The 20,543-nt window shown below is 41.0% G+C and overlaps 2 protein-coding genes across 2 annotated transcripts in view; one reads left to right on the forward strand and one right to left on the reverse strand.

The window, feature by feature from the left end:
- The window catches only part of Msi (RNA-binding protein musashi), a 91,830-nt gene that overhangs the window by 10,181 nt on the left and 61,106 nt on the right, over nucleotides 1-20,543 (reverse strand). The window contains 1 exon segment of the mRNA XM_071771348.1: nucleotides 202-442. Within this exon segment, the coding sequence (XP_071627449.1) occupies nucleotides 202-442 (241 nt within the window).
- LOC139808877 (uncharacterized) overlaps nucleotides 873-20,543 on the forward strand; it is a 28,218-nt gene continuing 8,547 nt past the window's right edge. The window contains exons 1-2 of the mRNA XM_071771364.1: nucleotides 873-1,244; nucleotides 1,733-1,808. Of these exons, the coding sequence (XP_071627465.1) occupies nucleotides 1,063-1,244; nucleotides 1,733-1,808 (258 nt within the window). The 5' untranslated portion in view covers nucleotides 873-1,062. The remainder of the gene's footprint in view (nucleotides 1,245-1,732; nucleotides 1,809-20,543) is intronic.

A 20,543-nucleotide genomic window follows, 5' to 3' on the forward strand; every position in this document is an offset into this window, starting at 1 on the left:
ACAGCTAGTATCCTCCCGATTACGCGGCTGTGAAATATTATCGGGATGTGACCGATAAAAACGTAAGATAGAGGCACGATTGATTTGATTATTAGCTCGACAGAGAGCGAATGGTGTCGCGTGAGAACAGCCTCGTACAATAAACAATCGTAATTGATCGGGCGAGCAAGCCGAGAGTTATGCTCAGATAAGTAGACCGACCTGCGTCATCGGATCCTTCATGATGAGGACATCGGTGACGGTGCCGAACATGTTGAAATATTCCCGCAGCTTTTCGCTGCTCGTCTGCCAGGAGAGGCCGCCCACGAAGAGCTTGCCCGGCGCCGGGTCGCCGCCGTTTGGCGTACTCCTGCCAGAACTACCTGAGTGACTACCGTTTATCGGCACCAGCGTGTTGTGGAAGTCGTGCTCGATCGTGCCGTTTGTCGCTTCCATGCCGGCGCTGCGAACAATCAAAGATAAATCGATCGTTAGACCATTTGCCGTCAAGTAAAAGTCCACGTGCCATTTTGGCTCGCGTTGGAGTCTCCATGAAGAGTCAAACATTGCTAAATATTGCAGGAGTTTCATTGTAAAACATACCTACCATTCTACCTATTTCTTATAACAGTTATAATAAAGCTTGCAAATTGTGTACATATACATACATATATATATATAATTACCAATTATTTATGCCTATACACACACAATGTCATTTTTACGATATTTAAAGATTTGCATTTTTAATTACAAAGCGCTTGTGCACAAAAAAATAACGCTATATTAACAGCCCTATTTTCATTGAAAATAATCTTTTGTTAATTCAATAATAGTATCTATTAATAAAAGAAACGACATTTTATTAGAACACAAGAGTATAACGTATTTGTTTTCTTAATATTGTTATTAAATTAACAAGATTATTTTTAATTTGACTGCTGTTAGCTAATACTGTTAATACAACATTATTTTTTCCGTGTGTCACGTTGACGCGAGCTAACATATTCGCGTGCGCGTATCAAATTATACATCGCGTTATATAATGACAGATTTCTACTTATTACATTTTGCAACCATTCCATGGGAAAAGCGTTCGTGCAGATGGCGATAAATATCTCACAAATATCGACAGTTTTATTAAGAGTTCGTGCTCATATTTTTTTGTTTCAGCTGATACCGCTCGTCTTCGTGCAAACTTGCGTGATGCTCGCCATACCCTTCATGGCCTATCATAGATTGTTCGTTACCACGATTGACGTTCAGTAAGTAGCGGGTTCTACGCTCTTTCGGGCTAACGATAAAGTAAAACAAACACTCTGTCTCGCGCGACAAGGTGTAAAAATAATATATTATTTCGCAAAACGTTCGCGTCAGCAAACCCTGGAACTTGGACGGAAAATAGCGCGGCCCGTCTATTCCTGTAAGCAATCTACATTCTATGTATAACGCCGATGTGTTAAGGTCACTGTGTCTGCCGAGAGCTAACGACCTTGGCACTGCCATGTTTTACGTCCACTTATACGAGAAATTTTTACTTATGCCGTGTAATGCCAAGCGATCACCGGTCTGTTGAAAAAAATACAAATGTTTTTATCGCGAATCAAGTAAAAAGTAAAAACGGGAGATAACGTTTCTCGTATATCGTTTTTTCGCATTTGCAATTTTTTCACATTCGTCAGAATCTACGTAAAAGTTACACGCGAGAAAAAAATGTATATTTCCAAGCAAACGGATAATACTGTTTTTTTAGGCTGACCGATTATCAGAGATTCGAAATTCCATCCGTACCGAGATTTTTCGACCTGCGGAACCCTCGTACTTTGAAGGTAAGTTATTCGCAAGATGCAGTTTTATTTTTTAAATTAGTTTTAATTAAAAAAATTATTTTTTAATAGTTACACGGAAAAAACGGTTTTGTTGCAGTAGCTAGAAATTTAACTAAATGCAGATCTGATCTGAAAATACTTTTGGTGGAGAAATATCAAGATAATTATGACTCTCAAGCTGGTCGCTAGAATGAAAACTTTTTGCAGCGCCATTATCTTTTTTAGCGTTTCAGCGTTCCTACATAATTATTTTGACATTTTATTTTCCAACAAAATTATTTTCAGATCTATATCTAATAATTTTTAGATACTTTAGCAAAACTGTTCCTCCGTGAACTTTTGATATTTATATAAAATTTATCTGTCATAAAATAAGTTCTTAGATAGTGCTTTCGTTTTGTTCAAGCTATAGGATAATCGATAATCTCATGAGAAAAGAAAAACAATGTATCTGTCCATCCCTTGTCTCTCAATATCCATAAATCTCCGATCGGTTGCTGTTGCCATCGAACGCGCTTACATTTAATGCCTGGAGACACGGATGAGCGCCAATATCTGATTAATTATTGCGCTCGATGTAAAATATTCAGTTAAAGCAATTAATTAAAAACAGCCTAAATAAGTGACGCGTAATCTGTATTTTCAAATGAGATCAATTCTGACAGCGATACCATTATCAGTCTTAACCCCGATTAATTATTTTTACAATTATATTGATTTATCGCGCATCGCGTTATCGTTGTCTTGCCTACGTTCGTTTATATTTGGCGTCGCTAAATAATTTACCTTACAGCTGCGTTTCACGAACGCGCCTACTATGTTTATCACATTTGAAATTCTATTACACGTTTTATTTCGAGAGCTCTCGTCGCCTTAATCGTCTCGCAGTATAATTTCATTCTCGATCAAACGCGAAACGTACGATCCGTATACGATCTATACGATTGTCGATCGTCTTGGACAACATTCATCTTTGATGGAACGACTTTGTCTTTTGCCTGCGCCGTATCCACGCGATAACGTGACAACGTGACGTGAGTCATGTCGCGAGCTCGCCGCCACAAAAAGGAAGACAATCCGCGGACATTACGTGCGTGTTTTACGCACGTCAGATGCATCCCTTCTCTTTCCCTAGTCAGGCAGATATCTTATATATCGGAGGTAACAAACTAATTTCGCCGACGAGTGATAGTGAGAGGGGGGAGGTGGTCTCGCCCATCTCGTGTCTCGCATGTGACTCAAGAGATACGAAACTAAGAGAAACTATGGTCGTTCCGTCGTGTATATCTAACCGGAGATATACCGTGCCGTCGCGATGCCTTTTCCCTCAGGATCCAGCGTCGTAACGCGTCGTACATTCACCGCCAGCACCGGCGGCGTTGCGGCCGTACGCGCGGGGAGGAGAGGGGTGGAGAGAATGGCGAGTGGACGGGACAGCGGGGTGCGCCGCACCGGGTAGCAGCGGGGCGGACGGTCGGGGGTTGTGCGTTAGCCCGGTTCGGATATATCGCCGCGAGCGGCATGGTCGACATGCGCGCGACGAAGGATGTCGCGGGGGTGTAGGGCAGGGGTTAGAGCAGAATGGAGAGCAGCAAGGGTGGAGAGGAAGGTCCGGACGAGCGAGAGAAGAGAGGAGAAAGAGCCAGGAGGGTCGAAGCGAAACGAGCGAGTCGTTTGGGGTTGGGAGTGGCGGCGGCGGCGGCGGTGGTGGCAGCAGTAGCGATGGGACGAAGTGGCGCGAGGGGAAGCGGGTAGTTGCCCGTTGTGGGGCACGACGCCGACGAGAACGCGCAGCCGGTGGATCAATACACCCCTCCGCGACGATCTTCTCGCCGTGTGTGGCTCACACCACCGCACGGCTCTCGACGCTGCTCGCTCGGTCATGTCGGCTTCGGTCTCCCGCGATCTCCCTCCTTCCGAGGAAGCCGCGATCGGCCTCCGCGCGGAACGTCTTATGATGCCACCGCGTGTTCTTCTCCTCGTCTCCTCTCCCTCTCTCTCGCTATACGCTTTCTTCAACGGAGCATCATGTTTATTAAACTTTCTTTTCTTTTTCATCCTTTCTACCCTTTTATCTCTCTCAGTCTTACGACTTATTTCCAAGAGAAATGTTTATTGTCGTCGGTATCGAAAAATTCTCCTAGACGATTTTTTACCAAAGGTAGAAAATCCACGTAAAAAATGCAAGTCGAAGAGAAACGGTCTAAGGCACGATACATCGTTTAGCGTTTTTCCCACGATTTCCCGCGTCAATCAACGCCCGTCTCTCAATATTCGAAATTCAATAGTCGTGTCTTGGAGCCGGAATTCTTTCGACGCGGCGATATCTTCAGAATGTCTTCCGTTTGGTCCAAAGAGAAAATCAATGGGACATCCATCGCGCGTTCGTCCATTCGCTCGTACGCATTGAATCATGCAGACGAAATGTTGCAAAATAAAGCTCTAAGAAAAAAACTCCGTGAATCGTAATTAGATTCGCGCCAGGATTGATCACAAACGAGTTATAATTATTCTTTAAATTTTTCCGCTTTTCAAGTTATTCTGGAACAAAGTCTAAACTGCCTTAATTCATATCTTTGTACATGTCACCTCGTTGTTCGTTCACACGAAACTAAAATTGTGTGCGAAATAATTCCGCGCGTTGCAGATTTAATCTCGTTGGTGTGTCGCGCGCTTTGCGGTTATCGAGCTATCGCCGCGAAATCGAAACATTACCGAGTAAACTGAGATTTAAAAAACCCGTTTGATGTGGTTCGAGTGGACGATCGAACAATCGGCCAACGTGATGCGGCTTGTCGATTGTTTAATTGAGCCACATTGTCATCGAAAAAAGGCACCCCAGCGATAGATACAGCGTTTCCGTAAGAATACAAATGGTGATTCATAATCGTTCGATGGAGCGATTATCAAATTCACGAATGTCCATAATGCAACGAGCCGAGTATCCTTCTTTCCCGATGACCTCGATCGTCTTACGTTACGACGGGGCGAGGACGGGGCGTCAGATAAAAAAGTGAGTGAAAGAGAGAGAAAGAAAAAGACAGAGGAAAAGGAAAAGAGACAAGAGAGAGAAAGAGGGCACTGAAAAAGAGAAGAAGAGAAGCAACGAGAGAAAGAGAGGGGGTGAGAAGAAGATAGGTGAACGGCAGAGGGGTGGCGACCGGTGTAGGGAGATCGTGTGTAGTTTTAGTATTTTCAGTATCGCTAGACATCCCTAGTACCAAGCAGCAGTCTCCGCGTCCGCCCCCAGCAACGTCGAGGGGTCGTACTTGGTCCCCCTCTCGCGCCTACTCTTCCGCACCCTGAGCCCCCTGTATATCCCTCCCTATTGCGCATACGCACACAGATACACGCGCGCGAGCGCTTTCTCTCCCTCGCGCGCATGCGTTCTCGTGTACACGAGACTGGAGGATCATATCGAAGACGAAGAGGGTGAGTTTCCCTCGCGGTGGGAGAGGCTCGAAGGTAGAAGAGCCCCAGTCCTAGTGGGGGAAGGGGCGGAGGCGGGCGGGTGAGTGGGTGATTGGGGAGAGGGTGCGGAGGCGCCGCCGCCACCGAGCGACGCAGTGCCGTCGGGACGCTCGACCGAATGATACGGCCTTCGCAAAGGGGTACTTTTCGCCGGCCGCCATATCTCGCTCGGCAATCCGCTCGACTGCCGCGCTGAGAAGCAACCGGGAAGAGGAGAGAGAGAGAGAGAGAGAGAGAGAGAGAGAGAGAGAGAGAGAGAGAGAGAGAAAGATAGAGAAAGAGAGAGTGAGAGACGTGAGAGAGAGGGAGCATCGAGAAGAGCAACCCTAACTCCGAGAAAGAGGAGGAAGACATCGGAGAGAAATCTGCCCACCGGCCGGGGATATTGTCCTGTCACAGCAGTACGCCTTTAAAGAGTTACTGGTGTGATGGGACATTGTCCTCGTCCTGGTGATCCACTTCCAATCGCGTCGTCGTCATCACTATCGAGACTCGTCAAGACATACAAGATGTGGAAAGTGTATCCCGGTTAAAAGTCGAATTGGTGTCGGGCGCGCTTTCACTGGACGTTTTTCGCGGTCGAGGGAAACGACAGAGAGTGAAAAAGCCAGTGGGGGTCGATACGGACAAGGGACTTTACGAATGTTTGCACGATAACGGTGTATCTTCGCGAACGAGGGGAAACAAGGAGGAAACGCCCGAACGCGACTCGACTATTGTGCCACATCGACTCCAACATCCTGGCGAAAGTACAACATCCTATCGGGTTTTTAGCTCTCGTAAACTATTACAGCGTTCTCGATACTCGTCAGCATGGACACACCATGGTACAGCGATGGTGTTTCCAGTCGATAAGGCAGCTTCCGAGAGGCGCGGCTACTCGCCACCCTGGTCGATTCAAGGACCCGACTTCTCGTCGCCGTCGCGCGTCAACCGTCAACAGTTCTTTCTTCCCCCCCCCTTTTTAAAACGTAGACAAACACGGAGTTATTTTCTTAAAATGGTGGAAGTCATTTTCGCGCGATCGGCTTGTCCTACAGGAAGAATCGCCAAGGATCACGAAATCACGGCAATGACAGAGGCGTTCCGTTATCGGGACGCATCTACGTTGTGCCTATAGTCCGCAAAATGGCCGGAGCGCGTCCGTGGATATTCCTGCGCGTTATCGTCGCGCAGTGACCTCTCGACGAGAAATAACATCGCGTGTCGCTTGCATTAATCCGGAAAACGCGGATCCGCTGCGGCTGCTGTCGCCACTCGGATGCGCTCCGGAAATTCTTTCGTCTGTCATCGATCGCGCGAATGCGATGGGTAACCCGATCGAAAGTCGGAACTAAAAGAAGGTCGTAGGTTGTAACATAGTTTCGGTGGAGGTCGGATGTGTCTACTCGTCACTCGTACGAGATCGATACTCGAATAGGCAGAGGATTCGCGAAGGGCAAGTTTCGCTCCGGTCGGCTGGCGGGCTCGCGCGAAACCCGAAACGTGAGGAATTCATTAAAACCCAGTCCAAAAAACGTATCGAAATTCGAGGATTCATCGAAAGATTCATTTTTTGCGATCGTTACGTGATATTTCGATACTCTTCGTGACTTCGTTACTATGCTTCGATACTTGGCTGCCAAGTAATCAAAGATTAAAAGGCGGCGGCGCGGCACCGTACGTCGTACTTATTTATTATATCTTCTTCTATTAATCCCACGTCTACAATACATCCTGGCCATTTATTGAGTAATGAATCGGCCCTGTTTCCGTTTATAACTTAGCACACGGAATTGGAGCAATGCGAAGGGGTGGCGGACAACGGGGTCGATGAAAAGGTTAACGCTGGGTTGAGGTCGAGCGTGGGTCTTCTGTCACTGCTCTCTTTTCCCTTTCTCTATTTATTATCCCCTACCACTTCGCGATTACTTCAACCTCAACATAGAAGATGTGGTCTTTGCTAAATGCGGTATTCGACTCAGTTTTTATCCGGTCAAAATTCGCAGTCTATTCATTCTGAAATTGATCGCTTAGACCGTAGGCATCATAGAAAAAAAGAAGAGAACAAATCTGAGGACAAATCTCATCAGACACTGTAAACAATGAGCATTAGTACAGGTTTCTGGTGAAACAGAAACGGCTAAAGTGGACTATTTTCCCACTCGGAGTATTACGTTTTACCGTGTTTCTTTTTTCATGACAATGCCGTGGGAAAAGAATCGAAATAGCTTCGTTGTCGAGCCAGAGACATCATTGCTAATTTCGTCCGCATAATTCGGTGGTCCAGTTTTTCTCGACTCAGTTAGGTAATATTGGATATCGATTTACATTTCTAGCAGCATGTATTTAGATTCAACTGAAAAAATTTGTTCTTCAATTATAGACGATACGAAAATATCGTTCCCCTCCATATATTCGATCAAATAAAACTTCAAGGAAAGAATGTTCTGTAATCTGTTCGATGAGACTTTATTTGTAATAAGAAAAGAAGGCTTGTTCGCAAACTTGAATATCGTCGCATATTACTTCAGCTCCTCTCATGAAAGTATAACAAAGAAGAAATATTCTTCGATAAGCATCGATTTTGCTTATCGTATAATCCGTAGCATTGCCCTATTCTTTGTATAGTATTCTTACATAGCGATAATTCAGAAACTACACTGCCGGATGCATCTGTAGCACTCTCATCTTTTATTCAGTACCTTCGATGTGCACCACCGTGAGGCTACAATCGCATCGTGAGTAAAAATCGAACGCGTCACGGGACAAGATCGAAGATACAATTCCAAAATGAGGAATTTCGAAGTCAGTGCATATTCAGACTGCGTTTCAATATTCACTGCCCGTACTAAAAATCTATAGTTTACGTCACGTACATATAGATGTTCAGTATTGGCAGTAAATATCGGAACGCAACCTCAGTATAATAAAATGTTAAGCCGGAAAAGGTGGAAGAATTTATTCCAGAAGACGCGTTTTCATCCTCAAACGATCGAATGAATAATAACCGGACGTGGCACCATTTCTTTTAAGGTTTGATGCTGCTTGTTAATCGGACGAGGCATATCAGCGGGTAGGAAAAGCAACAGCCCTATCAACATGAATGTTCCGCGTCGAGTCACGTTGATAAAACTACTGAGGTTGGATTTCGCACGGTTTGGTAGTGGTGATGCGGTGATGGTCGGTGTGTTCGTCGTGGGGGATATACAAGTGTGGGGGACACGGACGACAGAGCCGGTGAACGTTGGGGTGGGTTTGTCGTGCAACCCTACCGGTACCCGCGCAGATGACTCAGGGCACCGCCGCCAGGCGGCAGCATTGTCTCCGTCCGAGGAGGAACGCTCCTCGCTAGGAAGCGAATTACCGCTCGTGCTGGCGGAGGGTTACGCGCGGGATGATCCACGGATGTTCCTTGGCGAAGAACATAAACACCGGGAGAAGAGAAAGAGGACCGACGCAGAGAAAATTTTCGGTGTGCCTTACCATTGGGACGTGGCTGGCGGAAAAAGAAAGGGAGTGAAGGAGGAAGGCCTCGCCACGTCTAAATACTCATGAGAGTCTCTAAAGATTCTCACGAGGATTTAAACATAGCGAGGCCTTCCTCTATCTAAATAGAGAATCCTATAAATGTGTAGAGCATAGAGTATACACTATCTGGCACTCGCAGAGATGTGTTGTGTAGTTTCTTAGCGTGTTATTATTATTATTATTAGATATTCCGCTGTAAGAGTCTGTACGATCTTGAATAAATTATACCACTATCGGATATTTCTGTTGCTTATTGGACGCTTCAACTGGCCGCTCCAATTCCGCTTTCGATCGGACCTTATAGAATTATCGATAATTCATTATCTTAACTCAATTTACTAATTAAGCGAACTTGATCCGTCGCTTGAGAGAGATTCACTCACCTTAAATCGCAGCTATATTTCGTTTTTTTTACAAAATAGGTAATTTTAGGTAACTTTATAATTCTACGAAAATTCTGAAAAAGAATGTCCATGTATATGTTTCTCTGATACTATCACAATTTATTGATATTAAATGCGAATAAGTCAAAAATAGAAATAGAAGATAAAATATCTTAGCAACGAACAAACACGCGAATGGAGAAGCAAAGTAAACACATAAATCATTAGAAAGATATATTTCCCCGAGCAATTTGCATGCTTTGCACGTTGCGATCAAAGCAATTAGATTATGCACACATTCCGTAAATACGTGTCAAACACCTATATAGTGTGTATTCTGAAGCAACGCACCTCTTTCCTATCTTCTTCATCTATTTCTTATTTGTGTACGTTCCATGCCTGCCTATCCGACGAAAGGAAATTATCGCTCACCCAGGCTAAAGAAAAAAAGAAGTATCGGCTCATATTCCGCAGAGTATTGTAAGAAAATGTAAAATCGCAGTTTCGGCGAACGAAAAAGCAGACCCAAAAAAAAATATTCAAAGCGTGAAAGAATGCAAGAACGACTACGAGCTACACGTATACATACAATTCGCGCATACGGACAAACGGTGTACCTTTTTCTTTAGAACCCTTTTTTAAAGACGGTCTTTAGAGGAAATGACAGCACGGCGGAACGAGGGGTTGCCGCCGCGTTTTAATTTATTTTAATTTGGACAATATTAGTTTTAATTAAGGCGCACAATTAACGCAGAACACGTCGTCTGCTCGTGACACGACGCTCTATAAACGAGACGAAGATAACCTGGCTTTAAAAGCTTTGAGAAGTCCGAATGGCTTTCAGCTGAGGTGTAAATATTAATCGTGCATTGTCGACGTATTCGTTAGAAGAGATGTCACGCTATTTTTACAGAATATTGTACATGTGCGCGTTTTAGTCGATATTCGATTATTAGAATTCTTCAGAGAAAAATTTGTGCGGTTATTACCAAGTATAAAGTATATTTGTTACAATGCGAAACATGTCGAATATCTTCAGTAAATTTGATTTGATACAACGTTATAGAAGAAATTATATTAAGATGAACATGAAAAAAGATTATAAAGAGATGGTTAGTGATATATGTATAAAAAAAGATAAATATTTAATTTAAAATAGATATTTTAAAAGAATAAATGTTTTATCTCATTGTGTTATAAAATATAATTAATTCTTATTCCGTTATTTTTTGTCTACAAAAGATTTTATACGCGTCTACTACTTCAAGTTTTTCGTGTTACAGCGATTTAATAAAATACTCCTATTTGTGTTTGTATTTATTTCACTTGAACAATAACGCTTCAGCTTATTTTTCTCTTCGCACTTTTAATTTAACAATAACGTCGAACTCGTTCCGGAATTTCCGTCTTTCTCTCGGGAATCCCTCTTTCCAAGTTTTCCCTCTCTGGTTCTTATATCCAGCACTCACGTTATTGGATCAATACGCGGGGTTCCAATTAATCCACGGGGGGTATTCCCCTCGACAGATGGCCAACGGAAAACACTATAGCCTGCCATACCGACCCTCCCAAAACCATATCATCGTTTCACGCATTATACAGTGCACAATATACGTGTCCTAAAAATGTCTGCGTTGAAAATTTATGCAAACATTAATATGCACGTTAACTTGATGTACGATATGTATATTATTATTTCATGTACTTATCTTTAAATAGTAAAATAATCAATAGAGAGCGCAATGTAAGCTTTGATGAGAGCAAATTAACTGAAATATTATACGTAAGCATTAATGCTATATTGATTTCTATTGTTTGATGCCTTTTCTATTTCTTTATTCTCTATTCAAACTATTTTTATAAAAAAAATTTCTATTAAGCGTTGCACAATTCAGACACAATGAAATAAAGATAATAAATCAATGAATTGCATAAACCATTGTCATTTAAAAAGACAGAATTAAAAGAATCATAATGTAAACATCCAAAGATAGATCGCGCTTTCAATCTATTTACAGATCGTACAGTTTTGTGTCTTTATTAGAATAAAATTTGTAAAAAATGCTAGTTATGTGCTATAAAATGTGTAGAGCTACACATGAGCATAGCTTTTTTTACAACCATTACGAACGACTGCTGCGGATGCAAATCGTGAAAATGTTTTCATTCCTTTTTTGATCGAGATTGGGAACGCCGCTAATGGTATCATTAAGCGGATCGATCAGAAACAATTTTCACCTGCGGTTCGCGCGGATTCATTGTCCTTTCAGAGCAGCCCTCTTCTATCTAGGCCAGCCCCCCTCCCAATATTTCTCTTTCCTCTATTCTTTCTTCTAACCGAATTAACCAATCAGAATGAAGTCTAATCACGTTGTTTCCTATGTCACTTCAATAAAATCTGCATATTCCAGATATTTACTCTATAATGCAGCGTTTATTTTCTTCCTCACGTTTATTATATCTTCGATCGAGACTTTATCCCTGAGTAATTTCCAAAATCAACTAATCACAAACTACCGTTCCAACGTGAGTCTCACTAGATCGCTTTTCGTCTCAACGCTCGCAAGTCTTCATTACGGTGCAGCGGTGGCGCGTATTTTAGAACTGATAGCCGCAAAAAGGGAAAGTCACTTCCCTCAAATGACACGACATCGACCTACATTTATCGCGACATCTCGAGTATCCCTTGGAGGATCGGCCGCATTACATGTCACCACGCAGTTAATACGACCACGCGATTATATTATCCACCTCAATTCGTCGCACGTGGGCGTGGCGGTGTTTGCATTTAATTAATCATCTTGGTGCGGCACAATACCACCGCGCGATTCTATCGATCCGCCGGCTGTCTCGAAATCATTTGTTATACGGCATTATACTCCGGCTCGTTGCAGCGGATATTTACCGACGTATTCTCACATGGCTAAATTTAATTTGCCACGTGCGTTACGTATTCGAGCAATAACTTCCAAGCAGTAACTTTTGAATTTACATTTGAAAATCATGGAATTGTTTGGGATAATTTTATTGCGATGCTGCGATTTTCATTGATACAAAGGACAACTACATGATTCTTCGCAATTTTATAATGTTTATTGTAAACAGTTGAATTTTTTAATTATTCATTTTTTAATTATCCATTAATCTTGTTATTGAAAGATATTTTAATGTCGTATATATCAACACTGTTACAATTATTTCAAAATTCTAAAATTGTGTGTGAATATTAATATAAAATATAGATCTCGTCGGTTTGACCTCGCTGCATCTTTCTCTCTTCCTCTCATTGTCAGATCATTGTTTTGCATTTTAGAGATTATTATATATATTTAAATTATAATTATATCATCGAATTCATAGCAGTTATTATAACGAGCGGTTTGTGGTAAAAAGGAATGGACTCGTGTGGGCATCCGATAAATACAAGATGTTTCCAGGATATGCGAAAGAAACACGCGCGACAAGAAATTGATAATGAAATTACCCGTGGTAGATAAGCTACAGCCGGCAATATATAACTACAGCTTCCTACCTTGCCAACACACGCGTTTTCATTCCGATATACCAACAGAGTCGTGCTGATAAATACCGAAAGTTTATTTAATGTTTATTCACATATACACGCACATGTAACAATAACAGTATGTACATGTGTATATAAAATAATATATATATATATATTATTTTTTAAATAAATATATATTATTTAAATAAAATAATGTATATGGAATTTATATTTTATATATATATATATATATATATATATATATATGTATTATTTTACATATATTACATATACATATTTTATTTAGTGGCATATGTGTGTATGACTTATATGTAGTCACAGTTTCGTAATAATATTATTATATAAAATAAAACATTATTTTTTGCATCACGTTCAAACGTAATATTATAATTAATTGTAAATGTGATCAATATATTGACAATTATATAAATTACATATGTTACTATTTTACATACATACACATATACAGGGTGATTCAGAAATACTTGTACAAACTTTGGGGATAAATTCTTCACACATAAAGGTGCCTTTTCACGTTAACGCTCGACGCTCATTTTTAGCAAGTAAAAATCTTCAGAAATAATATCTTTTATTTATATATATATCCATAAAATATTATTACTTGAAGATCTTACTTGAAAATAATTAATATTTTACGTATTTTGAAGTCTATGTTTGATTGTACTGGGACGATTAACGACGATTCAGCGACGACGCTGAATATTAAACAAATTCAACTTCATTTCTTTGACGCTAGTGTCAAAGCGAAACCACCACGTTCACCTTGTTGACGCTCATTTTCAGCGTCTCATGAATTGGCACCTTAACAAGAAAAAAATGTCATATATACATATGTCCGGAAATGTTTAATTTATGAATTATAATCGAAAGATTACTTTCGACAAAAACTGACAGGATACATCTACAATGACACATAACCAATGTAATACATAAATACATCTTTAGTTCAATTGTTTATCTACTTATAATTCATAACAAATGCTTAAAATGTCCTCCACCTGCTTCAATGCACGCATGGACATGTCGAATCATGGACTTTCGCACCCTTTCAAAGATTCCCATGACGATTGCGAATGGTTTCGCAGACATCTATAATGCATTGGTGAAGCGTCTCTTTATTTGTAATTTCAGTTGCATAACTAAAGTTTTTTATTGTCTCCACAGATAAAACTCTAATGGATTTAGGTCAGGCAAACGTGTAGGCCTGAAATGTAAACTTTCGATTATAACATATAAACCAGGTATTTCCGGACATATATGTATATATGTATACATTTTTTCTTGTTTATGTGTGGAGAACTCATTCCCAAAGTTTGTACAAGTATTTCTGAATCACCCTGTATATATATTAAAGCTGTATTAAAAGAAAATAACCAAAAGCTACTAATAACTGTATCAGATGGGAAGTAAACGCGGTAGTAGAAGATTAATACAAGTTATTCGGAATAGTTTCCATCAAAGAAGATTAATAGCAGATACCGCGCGTTGCGGGAAACAGTAAGCTACTGTAAGCTACCGAATAATCATTCCACTATTTCGGCTATATCGATTCGGTCGGGCATTCTTCGGCCGTTATCAGCGAGAGAATTGCGAGAATGCGATTTGATTAAGATCGGATTGGCTCAAAAGTCCCGATTAAATATGTCTGGTAATTTTGCGATTTCCGATATCATTTTAAATCATAAATTTAAAAAATTTCTCAAATTGGTTCTACGACACTAAGTTATGTTATTTAAACACTAAAATCCGCGTTAGCATAATTCTTTTTAGAACCTAAATGCAATCGATCCTAAGAGATTCTATAAAGGAGTCTTAAACTCTTATATCACACTTTTTGTCTTTTAAAATTCTAATTGCTCCAATATAGGAATTGTATTAATATATATAGATATACAAAGAATTATATTAATATCTATACACGTTATCGATTATCCTTTCGATATATTCGAAAAATAAATATAAAGGTATAAAGGAATAACCTCTCTCAGGTGCATTAATTGGATGTAAACATTTTCTCTGGAATAATACGATTGCGAGTTAGTGAAGTCACGTAGAAACAGAGCATGCGCCACGCGGATTAACGAATACGTGATCCACTTTTCCGACAGAACCAATAAAACTCATATTAATTAACGCGGTCTGATCAGGATTGGCTCACATTCATTGATCGTTGCGTCGCGCTGGCGCGCATTTGTCAAGAGAGCACATGTAAAGGAATTTTAGCGTATCCTGACCTCTTGCTCTCGTTGCTACCATTATCATATTATCATTATTCTCTATAGATCTTGAGTGTTTTCTTAGTAAACACTGAAGTAAACACTTAGTAAACAACTTTCTCAGAATAAAATTAATATTGATTTCGAAATATGTAGAGAAAAATCCCCTATTATGAGACAGGATCCTTATGATATAAGATATGTTAAGCTAAAAGGCCCTATATAGGCCCCATCTGTTGATCCTACCATGAAAAAACCCCGCCATCTCATATTAAGATCCCTATCTCATAATAGGAGACTTTCCTCTAATAATTACTAATTAACAAGGGATATTTAATCTTTCTTTTATTTTTTATGCATACTTAAATTCTCTCTGTCTCCACGTAAATCTTTCTTTCCGTCTCTAGAAAATCAGAAGCTTATAAAATAGTATAATAAAACAGCGCACCTATCTCTCCATTTGATGTTCTAATTTCTAGGTAAAGTTTTGCTTGCTAACCCAACTAAACAAAACAAACTAAACAACTAAAAAAATCAACCAATTCAGCGAAAATCGCGCGCAACTGTGAGACCTATTATAAGACCTACATGGACGGGTGACAAAGGGAACGATAATTAAGTGTCTCTACAAGATCCCTTCTAGCGTGTGTAAAAATTCAACCTGTTACGATATTCGACGAACCGGAACAAAAAGAGAAAGATGATTACAAAAATAAGAAAAAAGGGGCAAGAAGGGACACGGACACGGACGTTAACCACTCGCAACAAAATCAAACGAAACAAACGTCAAAGAGGAAAGATAACAAGATACGTATATGCTACTGTCTATTATACTGTGTTAATCTGTGGTAATCAATACAACTATTGTTAAACGAAGTCCAGAGACCAGTGAGAACGAGAGGGAGAAAAAGAGAGAAATAGAAAAAAAGACGAGAAAAAAGATATACGGCAACAAATGCTACAATTGTTGGCCACTTGCTCGCTTGCTTGCTGATGCTTTTACTGACCTATACCGATGACACTTTCTCGACCGATCGGCGGCGGGTAATACGTGTACTCGTGTATCGGCATCGTCCTCTTCTCGTCTCGCCATATCTCGTTGGGACGGCGATGACTCGTAGCGGCATTACATGGTGGTTCGCGATCTTTCTACCGCGCGTAACGTAATCTTCGACGCGATGGAGCGCGCGAAAATTGCTCTCTTTCTCTTATGACGAGAATGCAACGAAGGGGAGGGTGCGTTTTCGCATCTGCTTAATCGTGGATCTCTCGTCGATCGTGTTCGCGCCTTATCACGCTGATCTACGACACCCCCTCTCCTTCTTTAGTTTCCGCGTACAAGTACCTCCTCTCAGGCTTCTCCATGCGTATCGACAAGGTTCGAACTTCGCCTTTTCTTACCCCTGCATGCCCCTTTTTCTTTTGTAGTTCGGTGAAGCGAAGTGTGGCAGACGAGAGAGAGGGGGTTAGAGAAGAGGGGGAAAGGGAGAGAGAAGAGGTGTCTTGCGCCAACCCTTTGGCGGGGCGGGGCGTGGAAGGAAACAAGTCGCGCACGACGAACACCTTCAAGTGTCTACTTTCGTAGCTCCTCGTTTTTCCTGTTTATTGCTTCTCTCTCTCTCTCTCTCTCTCTCTCTCTCTCTCTCTCTCTCTCTCTCTCTCTCTTTCAATAGGCTTTGTTCGCTCTCTCAACGTCCTGAATCAGGTCCAAATAGAAAATCACTTTATACCCGGGTTATAAGTTAAGAGCTAATTGTTCCGTACGCGCGCCATATGGGCTCGTTTGTTGTCAAGGGAACAATTCGATTTCTGCGAGGGAGGTATAGTTATATACGCTCATAAATATACAAGGGTTATTTCGATAATAACCATGCTTTGATCTCGCTGTGTACACGGTGAGGCATTTAAATGTGAACACCTGCGTATCGCCATTGTTTATAAATATAAATGTTTATAAAAAGCTGCTTAGGAAAAAATTACAATGCTTAGAGAGGTAATTATAGTCGATAGGAGAATCGTAACGAATAACGATACTACGGTTTTTGAGAATCATTCTTTTGCCTAAAAATAGAATTAATCATAAAATTATAAATACGCGCAATTGATTATTGAAACGGTTGCAATAAATGACACATAATTCAAAATCGATCGAAGAATCTGCTATTAAGTAATAACGCGATAGAAATAAAGTATCCCGTAGAATTCTACGTCACTGTCGCGTTTCCACGCGGATAAGCATTTTGCGCATTTTCTACGGCATCGAAATGTGAACTTATTAAAATTAAAAGAAAAATATATCGTAATAGTTTCAGTTCCCGCTCTTGGAAATTTGCGCAGTCGACTGCTTGCCGTTTAAATCACCACTCGGCGAGTCGAGCACGAATCGCGCGCCGTGAAAATCGTTCAGAGTGCGACTTTCTACGATCTCAGCAATTTTCGCTCGCGTATTTTCCTTGATCTCTCGTGTTCTCGCCGGCACGACAAGCGACGGCAGCAACCGTGGCCTTTGAAGCGAGCAACAGGGTCGATCGTTACGATCTAATTGCTCGGTACGAAAGAATATCGATTCTCAAAGAGGCGTTTGAGATAGCTAGGTGAGAGAGTAAAGAAAGAGAAAAAAGGGGGGTAAAATCGACATGTTTCTTCCGACAAATACGATATTTTTTTTTTACTTCTTCTAAAACTCCGCAACACTTTTCCTCGACGGAATCCGATAAAAATCAACGAACGATAAACGATAATTCAAAGACGCCGGTTAATAATATCGTTAGCTTAGCAAAGAGGCGTGCGCGCTATTATATATCCATGCTGCGGTAAGGAACGGACGGTATATTAATCCGCTTTGAAAGTCGTTACAGAGTTAAGGTCCTTCGTGCATTAACTCAGGAATAACGTTTGCAAAAGTCGGACGTGTCACGCCGGAAACTCGCTCGTATGGTTTCGTATATAGTTCCCGCTTCGTGGACATTGTAGACAAACTCGTTATCGGGGAGCCAATTAAACATACGCGCGCGTGTACCGGTTCTTGTATGGGTGTATGGGTGTGTGCACAAATGTTTGTGATAGTACGTGCACACACAGTGCACAATGCACTATGTATACGCGCCGTTCGACCAGATCTAACGGTCCATAATCTAGGTCACTCCAAGATGATTCTCATCGCCGTTTTATGTACACGGTGTTCTGGATCTATTAAGTGACATTCTATTCACAGATTCCTTAATTAATTCCGATTAACAGAACTGTAATTTTTATTGCTTGAAACTGATTGACCTATAGTCCGTACAGATCTTCGTTAAGAAACTGTTATCAAGAGAACTCTGCGGATAAGAATTGCCTCGTCAGATCTGGAACACCCTATATACATATTCGTCATTTTTTCTTGTTTAACAAAAGCATTACCCTACCTTTCCAGAATCTTGATAAAAAGCTAAAAGAAAGGAGAAGGAGAAAAAGAGGAAGGTTAGGAGAAAAGGAGTAAAGAAAAATAGTGCACGTATATATGGGTATTCGTATAAGAGCCAAAGATATAATTGTGATGAATAAGAAAACAGATGAAGAGAGAAAGGCAAGGAGGGAAGATAAAGAGAGGAAAAAGACAAATGTGAAAGCGATCGATATGGCGATAAGAGTAACGAATCCTGTTAGCTGTCGTGGAAAATTGGCACGAGTCAACGTGAAATCCTGCCGATATAAGCGATATCCTATTTTAATTAATGTTTCCTATTAATTAATATAAACATAGCGAACGCGCGAAATCTCTCTAATACTCGTAACTTCGATGGCAAGTTACAATCCACGATACAATCGCGAACGATTGGTAGACAATCTTTCCTTTTACTCTTATACTTTCGACGTGATAACGCAACATTTCGCGCACTTTAGAATGTCCTAATCTATAGTGTAAAGGTAGAGAGACTGCGATCGGCTTTCGATACTATGGAAAACTTCTTTAACGATTTATACAAATTTATATAAATAAAAGCTTTCATCTCAGAATAAAAATCATTTTATTTTATTTAAACTACTGACATTTAACCAGAGAGAGAGAGAGAAAGAGAGAGGGAGAGAAAGAAAGTGAGTGAGAGAGAGAGAGAGAGAGAGAGAGAGAGAGAGAGAGAGAAAAAGTATATAAAGACTATTCATAAAATTAGAGGTTTAGCTTTCTAACAGTTATCATTAATGTTGCCTGCCTGTATAATATATAACGCGAATACGTATAAGTATGAAGAAAATAAATTCTGAGCCGCGTAACGAAGAATACGCAACGCAGAACAATAAGCGCGCATTACAATATTGCAAACGCGAGATTTGAATACGCGGCGGTCAAGAGGTTACGCGCCTATGATAATCAGCGGGCAATTTAAGCTACGGGCGAATTCGTTTGCATCTAATTGGTTCCACAATCCGAGCCGAGGAGGGGGACAACACCTCCCGGCTCCTCGGCGTTTTCGCCGCAGCAGCCTCGCGCGTTGCCTTTCTCTCTTTACCTGAATCTCGAGTCAGGGGTCTCTTGGCAATTAGGAGGGAACTCACGAGAGTTAATGCACCGCGTCCCGATGGTCACCGATGATCCGTCGCTCGTGGCCGCACCTGGTGGTCCACCAGCATGATTTTACCAGCAGGCCCGGCGACCGGGAATCGTACCTGCATCCTTGAAAAAAAGAGACAACAGGGGTTCTCAGGTGAAACCACTTTGGTGGTGCCTCGGTGTCTTCTAAGTCGCGTCGCCGTCGCCGCCGCCTTTCCACTTTTCACCAAGAAAAGCGCCATGGAAAAAGCTTTCGCGAGAAAAAAATCGACGGGCGAGTAGCACCGCGTCTCGACAACTTTAAAAACGGTGTGTTGATTTTTATGCAAAATTATCATGATAATCGTGACTCGCGGAAAAAAAGAGTTATCGACGATCAACGCGCCGGAGAAAAAGTTACAAAATACAGCGACCGTCGAAAAAAACATGGCTCTATATATACATATGTATAGAGGGAGAAAAAGAGAAAAAGAGAAAGAAAGAGAGAGAGAAAGAAAGAGAAGCGAGATGCTAAATAAAGTGGCGGCGCTGGACTAATGAACGGAGTAATAAACACACATCGATCGCTAATCAACTACTCAAATATACGGCGCGTATATTTAACAGTAACGCGAAAACACTAGCACCAATGCAAGCGATATATTGTTCTCTATACCATTTCGCTTGCACTACCAGACATATAGGGTGTGCGTTTCACCAATACTAAATTACTAAGAAAGACTCGCAGATCAAAGTAAAACAGTTTTTTATCTACAAGCGATATTACTACAACAGCGACCGATCATGATAACGATACTTGTCGCCGTATCCCTATCGCTTACAGTCACATAAACGTTCTCTTACTACTTTTCGTTAATCTCTCGGACAAAACTAACAAATTGTACTAAACACTTACGACCGCAGCACGCATTGCAAATTAATCAGCGTTCTACAAGAAGGAATATTCGTCAAAATTACTATGTACTAATGACCCTATTTCCAGAGAACCCGCTTCTTCGTCTTCTTTTAGCAATCGTTCAACTCAACATACATATTGATTTGTGTGTGTATGTGTACAGTATATATATATATATATAT

The sequence above is a fragment of the Temnothorax longispinosus genome, chromosome 2, assembly GCF_030848805.1.
Source record: "Temnothorax longispinosus isolate EJ_2023e chromosome 2, Tlon_JGU_v1, whole genome shotgun sequence".
Taxonomy (NCBI): Eukaryota; Metazoa; Arthropoda; class Insecta; order Hymenoptera; family Formicidae; genus Temnothorax; species Temnothorax longispinosus.